This window comes from Octopus sinensis, linkage group LG24, assembly GCF_006345805.1.
Source record: "Octopus sinensis linkage group LG24, ASM634580v1, whole genome shotgun sequence".
Lineage (NCBI taxonomy): Eukaryota > Metazoa > Mollusca > Cephalopoda > Octopoda > Octopodidae > Octopus > Octopus sinensis.
In genome coordinates this window covers 22,230,812-22,250,811 of record NC_043020.1, presented here as the reverse complement: position 1 = coordinate 22,250,811, position 20,000 = coordinate 22,230,812, and the positions used below count along the sequence as shown (strand labels likewise).

Genomic DNA, 20,000 nt, shown 5'->3' with positions numbered 1-20,000 from the left:
TTTTAATTAATGACCTGTGGCCATGCTGGGGCAGTGCCTTGAGAGGTTTAATTGATCATGTCAACAACAGTAATAATTCAGAAGCTTGGTACCTTCTTTAAGGAACTCTATTTGACAAACAGCTAAGTTACAGGAAATAAATGGGAACAGGAACACAAACATCCCATTCACAAGAGTGTGTGTGTGTAATGCAGGCTTCCATACTGTTTCTATCTATGAAACTCTTTCTCAACAGATTGGTTTGCTCGGGGTTATAGTAGCAGGTACTCATCCAAGGAGCTATGCAGGGGGACTGAACCTGGAACCATATGGTTGGAAAGCAAGCTTCTTAACCACACAGCCTTGCATGTGTCAATGGTTGTGGCTGGAACATCTTTGATCATAGGTCAACTGGATCAGACTTGACCTAGGGTTAAACAATAATATTAAAAACAAAGGATACATTCAACAATGTAATCCTTGATAGATAAAAAGTAGACAAGGATTTAACCAAAGACAAAGATGTCTGTCCTCAATTCTTTCCTCCTCGTTCACCACACAACCTCTTTTGCCATACCATAATATCTACAAATAAAATGGAGTGGATAAAGTTAGGACACCTTTGACCTTTGGAGTCCTTGATCAGAGTTGACCAAAGGTTAAACAACAATATGGAATGAATCATTTATAAAGTCAAGAGGACATCATAATCATCATCATCATCATCATCATCGTTTAACGTCCGCTTTCCATGCTAGCATGGGTTGGACGGTTTAACTGGGGTCTGGGAACCCCGAAGGCTGTACCAGGCCAGTCAGATCTGGCGGTGTTTCTACAGCTGGATGCCCTTCCTAACGCCAACCACTCCGTGAGTGTAGTGGGTGCTTTTTATGTGCCACCGACATAGGTGCCAGACGAGGCTGGCGAACGGCCACGCTCGGATGGTGTTTTTTACGTTGCCACCGGCACAGAGGCCAGGCAGGGCTGGCACAGCCACGATCGGATGGTGTTTGTTACGTGCCACCAGCATGGAGGCCAGTCGATGCGGTGTTGGCTATGACCACGTTCGGATGGTTCTCTTATGTGCCACCGGCACAAACTACAAATTCCATTGATGTGGATCGATTTCAATTTGATTTGATTCTTCAATTTTGATTTTCACTTGCCTCAACAGGTCTTCACAAGTAGAGTTATGTGTCCCAAGAAGGAAGGTATGCACAGGTGGACTGACTACGTCCTAGGTAGGGGCCACGGCTTATGGCCTCACTTGTCCTGCCGGGTCTTCTCGCGCACAGCATACTTCCAAAGGTCTCAGTCTCTGGTCATTTCCTCAGTAAGACCTAAAGAGCGAAGGTCGTGTTTCACCACCTCATCCCAGGTTTTCCTGGGTCTACCTCTTCCACAGGTTCCCTCAACTGCTAGGGTGTGGCACTGTTTCACACAACTATCTTCATCCATTCTTACCACGTGTCCATACCAGCGTAGACGTCTCTCTTGCACACCACAACTGATACTTCTTAGGTCCAACTTTTCTCTCAAGGCACTTACACTCTGTCGGGTATGAACACTGACATTACACATCCATCGGAGCATACTAGCTTCATTTCTTGCGAGCTTACGCATATCCTCAGCAGTCACGGCCCATGTTTCACTGCCATGTAGCATGGCTGTTCGTACACATGCATCATACAGTCTGCCTTTTACTCTGTGCGAGAGGCCTTTGTCACCAGCAGAGGTAAGAGCTCTCTGAACTTTGCCCAGGCTATTCTTACTGTAGCAGTTACACTTCCGGCACACCCACCCCCACTACTGACTTGATCACCTAGGTAACAGAAACTATCAACTATTTCTAGTTTTTCTCCCTGGAATGTGGCAGAAGATGGTCTCTGCGCATTTTCAGTGTTTATTGCACCAGAGCATCTGCCACACAAAAACTATATTCCTAATTAGCCTTCCTTTGACATTGCTGCATGGAGACAGGATGGGTAAAAACCCTGTCTTAATCATGGTGGGGTAGTTGGGTAAAGCTCTGCTATAACCAAGAGGGGAAGGGACTTGAGTGAATGCAGCATGGTGACTCTTACATGTGCTACAGTTTGAACACAAAATTATGGTCAATAGTAAATTTCACCAGTTTGGACAAATGTTCTCGTCTTCTCTACAACATAGAAGCAAACTTAATAGATTAATTTTACTCAATTAGTTATGCCAATCCAATGTAGACCACCACTAGTGACACAGGACTGATTTGCTTTCTATTTACTTTCTTCTATACATCTCCAGTAACACACTCCACCAAGACACTCGACTTCACTGAAGATCATGACTCTTTTAGGATGCCTACCACTCTACCACACAACCATTTATACTCTTTACTCTTTTTTTGTTACTTGTTTCAGTCATTTGACTGTGGCCATGCTGGAGCACCGCCTTTAGTCGAGCAAATCGACCCTGGGACTTATTCTTTGTAAGCCTAGTACTTATTCTATCAGTCTCTTTTGCTAAACTGCTAAGTGATGGAGACGCAAACACACAGCATCGGTTGTCAAGCAATGTTGGGGGGACAAACACAGACACCCAAACATATACACACACACACATATATATACATATACATACATATATACGACGGGCTTCTTTCAGTTTCCGTCTACCAAATCTACTCACAAGGCTTTGGTCGGCCCGAGGCTCACTGAATTCCTTCAACTTCACAACCAATCTATCAGTTCTGTTAGTCTAGAATTCTGCCATTTATACCATTCTACAAGTCTGCCCCATTTCTTCCGCCCCACAACAAGTCTCAGAATTCTATCAGTCAACCAGTCTCTCATTTCTACCATTCCTGCCATTCACTGCTGTTTCTACCATCCACTGCTACCATTCTCTCATTCTACCATTCCACAGAAAGAAAGAAAGGAATTACTCACGGGTGTATTTTCATTTTTCAACCGGTTTAGAACACGTTCTATGGTGTGTTGGTTTTTGGAGAACTTGCCATCTCTTTTTACGTAAATACATCCATGCTGCAGAGATACAAAAGAAAGAATGAAATGAAATGAAGGAGGAGTGAAGGCGACTCACAGGAATGAAAGAAAGGAGCAGAGGAAATGTGGTGATGTATATTGTTTTGGTGCAGTCGACAACAATGATGTGATGCTGGATGTGAGTAACAGGGACATGCTATGAGATGTGATAAATGTGTGCATGTGTGTGTGTATACACATAAATTGTGTTTTGGGAGACAGTAAACAATGTGCTGTAGTACATAATATATATATTAGGTTGACAAAAAGTTCATGTGTCGAATGGTCGCACCATCAACACTGAACTTTACAGCGAGCAACTTGATCAAGTCTATGACACTCTAGTTGAAAAGTACCCAAGACTTGTTCATTGAAAATGTGCTTTGTTTCAACAAGCCGCACACCACCAGAAAGACCAGCAACAAAATTGAAGAATTGGATGGCGTGGAAGTTCTGCAGCATCCAGCCTATAGTCCACATGTTGCTCCATCGGACTATGGTCTCTTCTGATTGATGCAGCACTTTATGAAAGGTTGCCAAATTGAGTCATTCGATGAAGGTGAAGAAGCCTGTCAAGAATTTTTTGATTCAAAGCCAAAGGATTGGTACTTTGACCAAATCCGAAAACTTGCAGATCATTGGCAGAAGGTCATGGAAAATGATGGTCTTTTGAAGAATAGTTGCTGTTTTTGAATAAATTCCTGCATAAAAATTCGTTATTTTAACACGCAGCACAAAACTTTTCCTCAACTTAGTATATATATACAATATATTTATGTATTTACATTATATATATATATAGTGAAAGTTAAAAAGCGACACAAGGGAGTCTCCTGCATGGCACAAAACTTTTGGCTCTTGAGTCACATTGTATCTTCTGGTGAATAATAAAAATGAAATACATATTCATCTTTCCAGTTCTATTTATCCTGTTTGTACAAAACCATGGATGCACATATGTATACATACATGCAAGTCTATATGTATAGACACAAATATATTGTGTGTGTGTGTGTGTGTGTGTGTGTGTGTGTGTGCACGCACGCATACGGCTCAACACTGCTTTTGGAAATTACTCAATTTATCAAAATTTCTTGTGTAACCACAAGCAAAACTCTAAGGTTACAGAGAATTCCATTTGAGAATCACTGCTCTAAGAATGGTTGCCATGTACAGCAGCAAAGGAAGCATTCCATAGATGTGAACAATACTGCATATTGCATCTTTCATTTTTTTGTTTTTTTTACCTTTTTTCAACTGGTGGTGGGGGGGGACAAACACAGAAAGACATACATACATACATACATACATTCAACAGGCTTCTTTCAGTTTCCATCTACCAAATCCATTCACAAGGCTTTGGTCAGTCTGATATTATAATAGAAGACACTTGCCCAAATTTCCACACAGTGGGACTGAACCCAGAACCATGTGGTTGGTAAGCAAGTTTCTTACCACAAAAGCTTAGAGAAGTAAACTGAAAGTAAAACAAATAAAAAACAGAAGAAGCAATTTTTTCGTCTGTGTTTACCTGTCTGAAGTAAAATCCATACATTGGCAGGAACTTTAGACTGTCCTTGAGGATATATCGTATGTGACCGATCATTCCTTGATGTATAGCCAACATATTGGTGACAATCCAGTCGACTGTGGAAAGACAATGAAACAAACATTAATATGAGAATTACACTTTTGTGTGTGTGTGTGTGTGTGATGGGGGTGGATTCTAGAATCTGCAAGGCCATGTTGGGCTCCTACAGATATCCGAGATGGTTTCTATGTCTGGATGCTTTGCCGAACACCAACCACTTTATACAGTGTACTAAGTACATTCTTCATGTCACCAGTATGTGACATTGTTGTGCAAATTGCAAACAAAGAACAGGGAAAAAAAAGGAAAAAGTTCTCACTATGTGTATGTGTGTGTGTGTTTGTATCTTTTTGTTTTCATGTTAAAATTGCTTAGGTGGCAGTAACAGTTACTAATGTCCTTCACAGAAATGGCAGCTCAATGTGTGTAAAACACTTCGATGAAAACAGGAAGGGCATCCAACCATAGAATATCATCTCAACAAGTTCTCTTCAACTGATGCCAACATGGAAAAAAAAATGAATGCAAAATGGTGAGGATGAATGGAATGAACAATTAAGATGTGGACTCTCTAAGTTGCATCATAAGCCACTCATCTGGTTTCCGTGATGTATAAGAGATCAAAATCTCAACAATCCTACCCCCTAAATGGGACTCCAGTCTGTCGCAGGAGTAACCTACTTGCAGCTGAGTGGACTGGTGCAATGTGAAACAAAGTGTTTTGCTCAACAGCACAATGTGCTACCCACTCCAGGAATTGAAACCACAATCTTACAATCACAAATCAAACTTACAACAAGATCACATGTGAATCTATTGCCTAATTAATCATAATTAAAAAAGCAATAGATTGATTTTGGCTTAATCTGAAATGTCAAAGGTCAGTGGGTAATTGATCGTCGTTGTCAAGATGATGTCATCATTGATGACGTAAAGGTTAATAAATAAAGAGTGGACTTCAATCTGATTTAATATGGCAAAAGAGGGGGAGGGTCAAGGAGATAATTATGAGAAGGAAGAATAGGATAGTGATGATGATGATTAAGATAAATAAGGATAATAATAACACTGATAACAATGATGATGACGATGATGGTTTCGAATGTAGACGCAAGGTCAGAAATTTGTGACAAAGGAAGAGGTTAGTCAATCACATCGACCCCAGCACTTGACTGAACTTTGTTTTATTAACCCCCTACAAGAATGAAGGGCTAAACTGATTTTGGTGGGATTTGAACTCAGAAAATAAAGAGTTGGAAGAAATGGTGCAAAGCTTTTCTTTGTGATTTTTTAAATAATGTTCTTACAATTCTGCTAATCCATTATCCTTATTATTATTATTATTATGATGATGATGATGATGATGATGATGATGGTGGTGGTGGTGGTGGTCCTTTCTACTATAGGCATAAAGCCTGAAATTTGGGAGAAGAGGGTAGTTGACTACATCGACCCCAGAGTTCAACTGATACTTACTGAATCGACCCTGAAAGGATGAAAGGCAAAGTCGACCTTGCTAGAATTTGAACTCAGAATATAGTGACAGGCGAAATACCACTAAGCATTTCATCCAACATGCTGATGATTCTGCCAGCTCACTGCCTTAATAATAATCATAACAATAATAGTTTCAAATTTTGCCACAAGGGCAGCCATTTTGGGGCATGAGTCGATTACATCGACCCCAGTGTTCCACTGGTACTTAATTTATTGACCCCAAAAGATTGAAAGGCAAAGTCGACTTTGGTGGAATTTGAAAATAATAATAATAGTGATAATAACGATATTGGTGATGATAGTTATAACTATGATGATGATAATGAAGTCAATAAATTAACTCCTTGGCCAGAGCAAATTCCATAAAGACCAACAGATCAGTGGACAAGCCAGGGCTCCTAGGAAGATTCAAGTCCTGGATTTACTCACATGGGATCCTTCAAAGACTTCTCTGACTCATGCTCAACAATGAAATCCCCAGAACTATAGTGAAGGGCTTTGACAGTAAAGTAAAATTGGTCCTCACCTTGGATAGCTTGAACAGGGTTGGGCTTTTGTGTCCTTCAACTGAACCTCCACCCTTGTTCATCACTTACTCTATATTCATCTCTACCACTACCACCATCTTTAACCATCTGTTATGAAATTATCCACCCCCTCATCCCCTCCCATGGTCCACTGTCCGTATCCTACCTTATGGCCACTTTCTTAGACCTTGTGAGTTTGCTCAGGCTCTCTTTTATCGCCTTCTCCACACAATTGGGATGGCCATGTATCTCCTCATTAGCAAGACATCTGTGCTTGTCCCTCTCTCTTACTTTAACCTTTCAACATCCAGCATCAACCCACCTTCCCCATCTTAAATGTTCCCTATTTAATTGTGGGAGCTTTCTCCTTTTCCTCTCCATCTTCTTCTGTCTTGCAAGTTTAAACAACTTCATCAGAACCAGCAGCATGAAAGAAAAAGCACACCCACTGCTCTCTGTAAAGTGGATGGCACTAGGAAATCATAGCAATAAGTGAGACCAGACTACATGAACCACGGGCCCTAAAGTTCATGTTTGGCGGACAGTTTAACATTTATTTTTCTCCTTGTCTGCCAAGAATGGGCGGTAGTGGCACGGTGGTACTTTTTCGCAAGTGTCTGGATCTTGAAGTAAAGACAATATTCGTAGACCCGGAGGGTAGACTGGTTGTCCTGGATGTCGATGGCAGGAATGGGTGCGCTTTTCGACTCCTGGCAGTCTATGCACCACCTTCAACAGGTCTGTCGGATTTCTTTCGAGGTCTAGAAGTATTCCTGGGAACATCTCGTCCTTTACTTTTAGTGGGGGATTGGAATGCTACCTTGGACACGCATCTAGACTACGTGGGGAGAGACGAAAATAGATGGGGATGTAAATGCCTCAGACGCTTTCAACTGTCTGACAGGTACTGACTCGACCACCCAAATGCGCCAACGTGGACATGGAGCAACCGCATTGGGTCGTCGAGATCGTATCTAGATAGGATACTATGTAGGACAGCAGATAGGGATAGCTTAGGATGTCCACAATTCCACATAGTCAGCTACACAGATCACAAACTCATGACATGTATGCTAGACTTAGATAAGGCACATAGGCAGGGTCCCTGTTACTGGAAACTGAACGCGTCTTTCCCGTCGAGACAGGTTTTCAGAAACCGAATTAGCACACTAGTAAAGAGGGCTTTGCCGGGAACCATCGTCAGCAACAAATGGTGGTTTGCCCTCAAGAGAGCAGTAAAAGCAGAAGCCATTAGGTATAGCAAAGCACTAGCCATAGATAGAAACAGAGTAGAGGGTGAGCTAGTTAAGAAGTTAGAAGAGGCAATAAGAAGTGGCATCACATCCAACGTTTTGGTGGCGAGGTTGGCCCTTGAACAACACTTCAACGCCAAACACGAAGGGTGTGCTGTCAGGGCTAGGATGCATGCTCTAAGGATGGAAGGTGTTGGAGCCGCGAGAGAGGCCTGGGTGGTGGAGGCGCAATGGGGCAACAAAGCCACCATTCGGTCCCTGGTAGATGAACAGGGACGCAAGTTGCTCGAGCCGAGCAAGATGTGCGAGGCGTTTCAGCAGCATTTTGCCCGACTGTTCGGGAGGAGTGGTAAGCGAGAACGCCACGACTCTCGACAAGAGAGGCGGAGTGCTGTGAAGGCGCCATCACGGCGGTGGATGTGCGGGACACAATAGCAGAATGCTCGAGAGACAAATTGCCGGGTTTGGATGGTCTACCCTATGACTTTTACAATTGTATGCCAGACTTGTTTGGAGACGTCTTGACAGTGGTATACTGCAACTGGCAGCAAAACGGGAGCATACTCGGTTTTGTGAGTCGAGGAGCCTTAACGCTGCAGAAGAAAGATCCAAACAAGGGGGACATTATAGATAACTTTAGGCCCATCACTCTGCTCAATGCAGACCTGAAAATTTTGACCAAGGTGTTAGCCAAGAGGTTGGCGCTTGTCATCAAGAAATTGGTCGACAAGGCGCAAATGTGCACTGTGCCGAGCCGGAGCATCCATGACAACCTCCATCTGATGCGCTACATCATAGACAGAGTAGTTAAGGAACCTGGCATGGGTGGGGCCCTGATCAATTTGGATCAATCGAAAGCTTTCGATAGGGTAGACCATCGATACTTGGAGGCAGTCCTGAGAGCGGCTGGTTTCGGTCCTGTTTTCCACAGCTGGATAGCTGCTTTGTACAGAGGTATCCATTCGGTAATTCGCGTAAATGGACATCTATCGAGACTTTTCGACATTGCATGTTCAGTCCGTCAGGGATGCCCCCTCTCGTCGCTTCTATACATATTGACTCTTGAGCCACTACTGCAGAAGCTGGCGACTCTGAGGGGCATCCTGTGAGAACTGGGATGTGGGACGAGCGTGTCTGCATACGTGGACGACATCACCATCATAGTGTCTAGCCACGAGCACATCGAGCTGGTCGTCGAGACACTGAAAGACTACAAAGCGGTGACAGGAGCAAAAATCAACCGGGAAAAGTCAGTGGGCTTGCGGCTCGGCACCTGGAGAAGCAAGCCCATGCCGTCCACTAGCACCTCCATCGTGGGACGCTGGACAGACAGCCCGGTCAAGTTGCTCGGGGTCTGGTTCAGTCCGGACCTCCAAATGGAGAAGAACTGGAACGAGATAACGAGTAGGGTGGTCACTCTCACTCGGCAATGGCCCGAGAGGAAACTGTCCCTAAAAGGCCGGGCGGAGGTGGCGAACACGTACATCGTGTCCATCATCTACTACCGCCTGACCGTCGTATCCTGACCCGACCCTACCATCACCAAACTAGAACGCATTCTCTTCCGCTTCTTGTGGAAAGGATGCGTCCCGATGGTCAGGCAATCCATTTGCTGTCAACACCTGTTAAAAGGAGGGCTGGGCATACCGTGGTTGATGATGCGCAAACACGCGCTGAGACTGTGACATCTCCAGCTCTATGTAGGCGACGGTGAACAGGTGTGGTCGCCGTTTGTGAGGCACGCCTTCCCGCAGCTCGTCTCCATGACCGAACTGCAGTCGTGGATCAAAAAGAGGCCGAGGAAGGGCAAATGGCACCGCGAGTGTCGCATTGCTCTCAAGCAACTATGCCATCCCGGGTTGACCTTCAACACAACCAAAGCATTCTATAGGGGATTAGTGGAGGGGAGGTACAATGACGATCTTGGGGCGAACCTGGGCGTCGACGAGGAATACATGACCCGCCTTTTTGAGATGACTTTCGGGCCGGGACCTATGGACAACTTCCAGAGATCCCTGGCCTGGCAGTGCTAACGAGAAGTGCTACCCATTCGGGATAAGCTCTATAGGCATGGCTCGAGAAACACGGGGCCGACCTGCCCGAGATGCGGTCAGAGCAACGAAACCGTTCTGCACACAATCGTGCAGTGTCCAACAATCTCCGACCTGTGGACTTATGTCGAACGACTGCTGTCACATGTGGGACGTGTTGGTTTATCAGCCAAGTCTATCGTTAATATCGTCATGCCTCCTTCCTTCAAACAGGAAGGAAGAGCTATTTTTATCATACTTGTGGCTATGGCGAAAGAATGTATCTGGTGGATGCGCCTGAAAGGATTAGAGACAAACACTTTCCTCTCTGGTCAATCTCTCATCAACTTCTTCACGTATCACTTGAAAAGGAAAGTGAGAGTAGAGAGGCAAGTTTTGTCTAGTGAATGTTTTAAAAAAAGATGGGTGAATGTAGCAAGGATGGCACATATGAATGACGAAGCCACCTTGAGTATGATCCTATGAACAGTAAAAATTTAATACAGAGAGTTACTTATTTGTAAAAAAAAAATGTAATATGTGACTTCATTGACCAGGGTTACTGTGGTCTTTTCTGTAAGCTTTTCTTTCCACGGGTAAACCTCACATGTCTTCCCCTTTACACTTTATATTGACATTTCTGTGATAACGCTCCCTATTGATTGATTTTTTCTTTTTCCTTTTATTTTTATCCCCCCCCCCACCTTTTTTTTTTGCTTTTGCTTTCCTCTTTCTTTCCTTTTACGATCCCTTTTGATCGAAAACCACCCACCCTTTTTTTATCCCCAAAAGAAAAACTCTACCTTGTAATTTGTCCCCTCTGTGTGCAGCCCTGTGTGGCTAATAAAGAAACATATCTATCTATCTATCTATCTATCTATATATATATATATATATATATATATATATATATATATATGTGTGTGTGTGTGTGTGTGTTGACACACAAATGCACACATACATACAACTATATATATATGGGGTGTGATGGGTAAATTGACAACATGAATTTCGCACATGCTCATTGTTTGTTTTTGATTTTGTCAAATATACACTATAGTAGGGTCAGTTGGGCACCAGCTGTGAGAAAAATAGCACCATGAGGTAATCCACTTTGCTAGAAATTTGGAATTTGGAAATGACATGCTGTACTACTTGGCATTCATGCTGGAAGCTCCAATATGAATATTTCAGAGTGTTTGGGTGTCAGTCTGAGGACAGTGAAATCTGAGGACATGTACCATGAACGATAAAAATTAAACATCCAGTCAACATCATGGTGTTTGGAGTGATCACTAACGATGGCGACATTATGCCTTCATTCATCCTCCCACACGACCTAAGACCCAATACGGAGACTTACATCAAGTGCCTGAAGGAGGTAGTACTGCCCTGGGTCAAGAGGGTGGCTGCTGGAAACCCTATGTCTGGCAACACCATGGCGCACAAGCAAGAGAACCTAGTCATGGCTATCAGACAATCTCTGCAACCACATCGCCTCTAACATCTGGCCACCTAACTCCTCAGACTGCAACCCCCTTGATTATTATGTGTGGAGTGCAGTTGAGTGAGAGACCAGCAAAATTCCTTGTAACACCAAAGATGAACTGAAGGCAAGGAGTATGGCTGCATTCACCAACTTAAAAAGGAGACCATCCAGAATAGTTGAAAGAGATTCTGAAGTCATCTGGAAGCTGTGGTTGAAGCCAATGGCAATTTCATTGAATAAATTTACTCTTTAATATTTCAAGATATTTTTATGTAATTTTGGTTAATATGTCTGTTAAAATGAGGTGTCAGTGTTATTTTCATTTTTGCGTAATTTAGACAATTTATTCACCGCTCCCTATGCATATATAAATATATATATATATTTACAGATAGATAGATATAAATACTAACACATATGCATACAAGTATATATATGTGTGTGCTCTATCTACTTCTGTCTAAATACATACATACATACATATATGTACATTATATATATATGAATATATATATATATACACACACGCACACAAATATATACTAAATATAAGCACAGCACCATGACATTTTTATGAAAGCATGAAAAGTAGGGCAACTTTAAAAGTATGTGTCTTTAATAAACAGACAGTTTAGCCTCACTGTGGAAAGTCAACAAAATGCTTAACAGTATGGGCCTTATCTCTCCATGGTCATAAAAAAATGATAAAATGATCATATTAAGAAGATTTGTTGTTTATGAAAGTCTCCTGAGATCAGAAGAAATAAATTCTGATTCTGTCCAGCGAGAGAGAGAGAGAGGTTTACTGTTATTTATTTACACACATCAAACAATCTAAACCAAAGCAGCATGAAAGCTGTAGATGATGATGATGATGATGATGAAGAATCAGTTTCAGCATCACAGTGCTAACGCTGGCAATGTGAATCAATTAATTAATGAAGACTCAGCTAGGCACAGACATGGCTGTGTGGTAAGAAGCTTGCTTTCCAACCACATGGTTCTGGGTTCAGTGTCACTGTATGGCACATTGGGTGTCTCCTACTATAGTCCAGGCCAACCAAAGCTCTTTGAGTGAATCTGGTAGATGGAAACTGAAAGAAGTTCATTATATATATATGTATATATAGATATATATATATATATATATATATATATATAGTTAATCCAAACATGAAAACACAAAGAGAAAACACAACAACGTGAGGACGTGGAACAAGTATAGTGTTATTGGATGCTCAGGAAAGGAAAGAAAGAAGGAGGATTTACATATATATATATATATATATATATAAAATCAAAACAAATCAAAATAGATGAACATCAATGGAATTTGTATCTTTGTGGTACCAGTGCCGGTGGTACACAAGAAAACCATCCGAACGTGGCCGTAGCCAGTACCGCATCGACTGGCCTCCGTGCTGTGGGCACATAACAAACACCATCCGATCGTGGCCGTTCGCCAGCCTCATCTGGCACATAAAAACACCATCCGAGCGTGGCCGTCTGCCAGCCTCGTCTGGCACCTGTGTCGGTGGCACATAAAAAACACCATCCGAGCGTGGCCGTTCGCCAGCCTCGTCTGGCACCTGTGTCGGTGGCACATAAAATCACCCACTACACTCTCGGAGTGGTTGGCGTTAGGAAGGGCATCCAGCTGTAGAAACACTGCCAGATCTGACTGGCCTGGTGCAGCCTTCGGGCTCCCCAGACCCCAGTTGAACCGTCCAACCCATGCTAGCATGGAAAACGGACGCTAAATGATGATGATGATGATATGACAGATTTTCTCACTGTGAACAACAAATGACGGTTCAGTAAAAGAAAGTGTTAATCATGTTCTATGGACATGAATGTGTCTCTTGAGGCTTGTTGGTGCTTTGCAAACATTTTGACAAATGGAACGTGTCAAGGACTCAGTTTGCTTGAGAGCTTGTGGATCATTTGCTAAGGAGGGACTGTGTGGTAAGTAGGTTGCTTACGAACCACATGGTTCCCGGTTCAGTCCCACTGCATGGCACCTTGGGCAAGTGTCTTCTACTCTAGCCTTGGGCCGACCAAAGCTTTGTGAGTGGATTTGGTAGACAGAAACTGAAAGAAGCTCGTCATATATCATCATCATCGTTTAACGTCCGTTTTCCGCGCTAGCACGGGTTGGACGGGGTCTGGGAAGCCAGGGGCTGCTCCAGGCTCCAGTCTGATCTGGCAGAGTTTCTATGGCTGGATGCCCTGCCTAACACCAACCACTCCGCGAGTGTAGTGGGTGCTTTTTACGTGCCACCTGCACAGGTGCCAGGGGAAGTCCGGCATTGGCCACGATCGGTTGTAGCTTTTAACGTGCCAGCGGCACGGAAGCCAGCCAAGGCGGCGCTGGCAACGTTTGGATGGTGCTTTTTATGTGCCACCGGCACAGAAGCCAGTCAGAGCAGCGCTGGCATCGGCCACGTTCGGATAGTGCTTTTTATGTGCCACCAGCACAGGCATCACAACTACTATTTCCATTGATATTTATTTCGACATTCATGTTCATGTACTTGACTCAACAGGTCTCCTCAAGCACAGCGGGACGTTCTGGGATCCAGGGTACTTTGAATGGGCAGGGTCTATGCGGAACTGATGCAGGAAGCAGCCCGGGTCTTTGCAGTCACAGCATATCTCCAGAGATCTCAGTCCTTCGCCATTGCCTCAGTGAGGCCCAAAGCTCTGAGGTCATGCTTGACTACCTCATCCCATGTCTTCCTGGGTCATATATATATATATGTGTGTGTGTGTGTGTCTGCGTGTGTGTCTGTGTTTGTCCCCCCAACATTGCTGGTGTGTTTACGTCCCCGTAACTTAGCGGTTTGGCAAAAGAGACCAATAGAATAAGTACTGGGCTTACAAAGAATAAGTCCTGGGGTCAATTTGCTTGACTAAAAGCGGTGCTCTAGCATGGCCACAGTCAAATGATGAAACAAGTAAAAAAAAGAGTATATATAGTGTGTGTGTGTTGCTGTCCCCTTGCCTTGGCATCATGTGACAGTTGTAAGTGAGTATCCCTGTCATACAAGCAGTGTCTTTTGTTTCCAATATTCTGTGATGGTGTCTGGCCATGGAAAAGTTACCTCAGTTGGAAACAGGTGACTGCTGGCATCTGGAAGGGCATCGGCCATAGAAAATCTGCCTCAATAAATTCCATCTGACCCATGCAAACATGGAAAACTGGACATTAACCCTTTTGCATTTAAACTGGCAATATCTATCTGTTTTAATTTCAAACTGGCCATATCACGACTCTCACACCTACCCTACAATGTCATTCTAAAATAAATATTCCAATATCTCAGAGCTATCAGATAATGCATGGTTAATTTTTCGTTTTAAAAAACAGGAATAAATATTACATTTAGCAGAGTAACCTGAATGTTAAAGGGTTAAATTAATGATGATGATGATGATGATGATGATGACTACATGGTGAGTTTTTTCTGTTCTTTTTCACCTTTTTAGGATAATTTAAAATGCAGGGTAAATATTAGAGGCATGTGATTTTAGATCTGATCATATTTGTGCTTACTATGAATAAATCTCAGTTACCATTCTCTTTATGAACAAAAAATTAATAAACAGTCACTGATGAGACCCTAATAAATACTGAAACTAGGAAGAAAACAATCTCTTCTAACGACAAAATTGTATGAAAGTAATCTTTCATACAATCATTTTTGAGAACAACTGATTTGGTAGATGGAAACAGAAGGGAAGCCCATCATGTGTGTGTGTGTGTATCCTTGTCTAGACATCACATGATGGTTGTAAATGAGCATCACCATCATGTACAAGTAAGGTTATTTGTTTTTAGTCTTCTATGAAAAAATATGCCTGGCCACAAGAAAATATTACCTTGCTTGGAAACAATAAGGGTTGACAACAGGAAGAGCATCTGGCTGTAGAAGATCTAGCTCAGCAAAACTCCATCTGACCCATGCAAGTATGGAAATATGGATGTTACAATGATGCAGATAATGAAGATGATGATGGTGGTGGTTTGATGACACGTCACATAATACTGAAGAGGTACAGTACAGATGGTGTCGCATCAATGGTTGGTGTTAAAAAAAAAGGTTTTGTTTGTCTTTTATAACGAGAAAATGTAGACATTGTCTCAATAAACTGTTTTCTTTGCACACAGGTGCCGAATTCAAAATTACTTGCAAATGAATTGCAAAAAGTTTTTGATGGCACTAGAAAAAATGGTCATCTTTATTGAACAAAGACCGGTTCCAAAATGTTTAAAAAGCTGTGTAGAATCCTACACAAAGTACATGGAAATCTCATCTGACACACAGAAATCTAGAGGTTTGTCAATTGAGTATTTCAGCTGAAAGCTCCAAGTGATCTGAAGATGAAAAATGGCTGCAGAGATTTGTCCACCAAACAAATATTTTCCCCCAGATGAACTGGCTGAAGCAAGAAAACTGAATCTTTGGAAAAATCATGTTGCAAAAAGAACCCTTGAAATATTTTGGTTATTGCTGGGCTTAAAGAACAAAGAACAATCACAGCAAATTAATCCTTATTGGAGAAACCCACTTGGAAGAAATGTTAACCAATACTGGACATTATTTTATATCACTTTTAAAAGAATTTATTTAGATGAGGAATTCAAACCCTAAATCTTTGACTCATCTGAGAATTTGACTTTCAGAGAAAAGGAAGAACTCTGAATAAATCTCAAGGTGATAATTACTGACTGATCCTTGGGCAAATTCTGAATTTCTATCAAAGAAGAATTTCCTGTTGCCATTCATTAGAAAGCAATCAATATTTTGCTGTAGCTTTCAAATTCCTACATCTGCAAGATTTTTCTTCTTTCATTTACTGTCAGGTGAATATGAAATCTGTACATGTTTTTATCCTTTACTTTCAGTCATTGAACTGCGGCCATGCTGGGGCACCACCTTGAAGGGCTTAGTTAAACAAACTGATCCCAGTACTTGCCTTTTAAAAAAAAACTCTGGCATTTATTCTATCAATCTTTTTGCTGAACTGCTAAGTTACAAGGATGTAAACAAACCAACTGATTGAAAAGTGGTGGTGATGGTGGTGGCTGGGTGACAAATACAGACCCATACACACACAATTGATGGTCTTTTCCACAACTTTTGTCTACCAAATTCACTTGCGAGGCATTAGTTTGCCCAGGGCTATAATAGAAGACACTTGCTCATAGTGTTGTGCAATGGGACTGAACCCAAAAGCACGTGATCATAAAGTAAGCTACTTATCTGCACAGCCATGTCAGTGCCTAAAGTTCAATCCTGAATCAAGGACTTGTGTGTGCAAAAAGGCAAACACAGAGTTTCTCATTAGAAAGGCAAACTCCATTATCTTCATTAGATTCAAAAATATAACAATGTCTCCACCCAGATCACATTCTGCTTTCATCTATTTTCAACCTTTCCAATAATATTAAGTTATTATTATTATCATCGTTGTGCTAGTTATTATCATCGATGTTCTGTTTATATAGGACGTTGGCTATTTATGTTTATTTTTGTTAACCCAGATGTGTTTGATATTTTTGTTTTCTTTTTCTTAAACCTCCAGGTTGATTTTTGTTATTTTTTTTTTTACACAGTCAAAAAACTTGAGAAGAATTTAATATATTTTTTGCTAAAATCAGTTATTGGAAAAATACCTGCATTTATATTATAAAATTTGTGGAAGAGAAAGAGAAAAAAGTTTAAAAAAGGATATGGGGTTCCCTGAAATATGGGATTTATTTCAAATGTCCCCACAATGTCTTCTAATGGTGAAAAATTTGGAAAATACCCTTCTAGCTAGCCAGCTACCTACCACCTACCTAGAAGGAAGGAAGAAAGAAAAAGAAAGAAAGAAAGAAAGAAAGAAAGAAAGAAAGAAAGAAAGAAGGAAGGGTGGGTGGGAAGGAAGGAAGGAGGGAGGGAGGGAACCATAGCCATCATTCACAAGCAAGTACGAGTAGATGGTATGTACCATACTTTCACTAAATGTTTCAAGTGTTTATGTAGTCGTGTGTAGAAACAGACAACCTTTCAGCGCTGCCCTCCTACATTCAGAGGAACAGGGAGTACTCAGCTGGTACTCAGTAACAAGCTGAGTAGACTGGAGCACCATGGAATGAGGTGCCTGGCTCAAAGACTCAAGGGGTTCCTCTGTCCAGGAAGTGAACTCTGAAAGTTCCTTTGAAGTCGATATTTTAGGATAAACACTCTGCATGCTGAAGGTGCTCCCATCCTCCATCTCCAAATGTTGGAGTTGAGGTGTCTCATGAGGTGACGAAGCACTTCTGTTGGGGTTTCAGCCTCTTCCACCACAATACCAGAGCTTTCCAGGGCCACTCACCAATGTAAACGACAAAACCCACACACACAACAGCAGGATATAACTTGTGTTACCAAGGTGATGTAACTTACATCAAGGATAAAGTTCTGAAAACATGTACACAAAGTAAGATTGCAATGGCTAAAGTGCAGGGAGCTATTTATTAGCTCTGTGGGTAACAAAGGGAATCTGTGAGAGTGAAAGGCTAATTGTGGGTGAAGTGCAATCTTACATGGCAGCAAAATGTGGAGATTGTTTGTAGAGGGTGAGTGAAAGCGGAAAGGAAGGAGGAAAGCATGTAATGAAAGAGAAAGAAGCCGGTATAGATACGTGATGGGGATGGTGGATGAGGAAATGTGAGGGAATTGTAGTGGAAGGGCTGTTTGGAAGAAGAAGACCAAAGAAGATGTGAGAAGTAGTGGTGAAACTGACCGCAAAAGGTTGGACCTTAACAAGGAGATGACAAAAAGACTGCAACAAGTGGCGAAACAATGTAGATTCATCAAACCCATGCAAACATTATAAAATGGATATGAAAAGAGGCAGAGGAAAAGGAGGATGATGATGATGATGACAATAATGATGATGACGGCAAGGTTGTCAATGTTGATGATGTCTATTTGACATACTGAAACTAAACAGAATTATATATGTACTGTACTGTTTACCTTACATTTAAATAAACATGTCAGTCTTGATAACAGTGACTCACAATATTGTTCAATTTGTGACTCACTGGAGACAAATTTCTGTCATACATCACATGCAAAGTTAAGAAAAACTATTTTAAAGTTAAACTATTAGAAAAAACATGTAAAACTAAAATAAAATAAACCATTGCTTGCTTCATTTTATAAATTATTATTGTGTATAAATGGTTGTCGGAATAATTCCCATTGGGGACTTTTTCCTTCTTTATTATATTCTTTTCTGTACTAGGTATAAGGGGATTAGATCAACCCCAGTACATGACTGGTACTTAATTTATTGACCCTGAAAGGATGAAAGGCAAAGTCAACCTCCACTGAATTTGAACTCAAAACATAAAGGTAGATGAAATACCACTAAGCATTTTTTCACCTGGCATGCTAACGTTTCTGTCAGCTCACCACCTTTCTTTCTTTATTATATTACTCTCTCTCTCTGATGTTCTTGTTAGTTTCCTTTCTACTGTACCCCCTCCCACCTTCTGACACTCTATTCGCATTGGTTTCAAAGTTTGGCACAAGGCCAGCAAGTTGAGGGGAGGGGCTAGTCTATTACATTGACCCCAGTGCTCAACTGGTTCTTATTTTATCAAGCCTTGAAAGGATGAAAGGCAAAGTGGACCCCAGTTGAATTTGGGCTCAGAAAGTAAAGACGGACGATATGCATTTCGTCCAGCATTCTAACGATTCTGCCAGCTCGCAACCTTCTGTTACTGTAGCCATGTTGATTTACTTTGATCTGACATAAAAGAAAGGAAGTAAGTTAACCAGAAGTGACAAGCAATGACGACAGGTTGAATCAACCAATGTGAAGACAGACTTATATGTTTGTAAATTCATCAAACAGCAGAAAAGCAACTAAAGGACCTACAAAAACTGACTATTAACCAAATTTGAAACCCTTTCAATGGAACTGAACCAATGTCCAGGTTGCCGACAGTCAGAAAGATTCAGTGACTTTTTTATTTTCCTGAGTGTCAAATTAATACACTTGCTTGTTATTCATACACCTGCCTTCGTCTTTTCTTTTTATCTAAATTTTAATTATTTATTTATATATATCCTCATTGTCATCATAACCATTTTACATCCATTTTTTAATGTTATATTCCATGTTTGTGCCATGTAAAATGCTGGTGCATGTAAAACACCTGTGCCGGTGTCACATAAAACACCTGTGCTGGTGTCATGTAAAAGCACTTGTGCTGACATCACTCAAAAAACACCCAATACACTCTGTAAAGTGGGCGGCATTAGAAAGGGAAACCAGTTGTAGAAACCATACCAAAACAGACAACTCTGGCCAACTCCTGTGAAATCATCCCACCCATGCCAGCATGGAAAACAGACGCTAAATAATGATGATGATGATTCTCCATGTTTGCATGGGTCTGATGGAGTTTGTTGAGGCATGTTTTCTATGACCAGATGCCCCCAAAATTTTAATATTTCAAGAAATAAGCAAAAAATCAATTTAAACAGCATTTATGCTTTGAAAAGTTTAGAAGAGGTCTTCCATGACATGCTGGTAGCAATAATAAAATAAGTACCAGTAATAT

At 41.6% G+C, this 20,000-nt stretch overlaps 1 protein-coding gene across 1 annotated transcript in view; it reads right to left on the bottom strand.

The window, feature by feature from the left end:
* Nucleotides 1–20,000, bottom strand: part of LOC115224110 (1-acyl-sn-glycerol-3-phosphate acyltransferase epsilon) — a 106,066-nt gene that overhangs the window by 35,333 nt on the left and 50,733 nt on the right. Inside the window, exons 5-6 of the mRNA XM_036513091.1 lie at nucleotides 4,534–4,649; nucleotides 2,907–3,002 (exon numbers count right to left, since the gene is read on the bottom strand). Coding sequence (XP_036368984.1) covers nucleotides 2,907–3,002; nucleotides 4,534–4,649 — 212 coding nt within the window. The remainder of the gene's footprint in view (nucleotides 1–2,906; nucleotides 3,003–4,533; nucleotides 4,650–20,000) is intronic.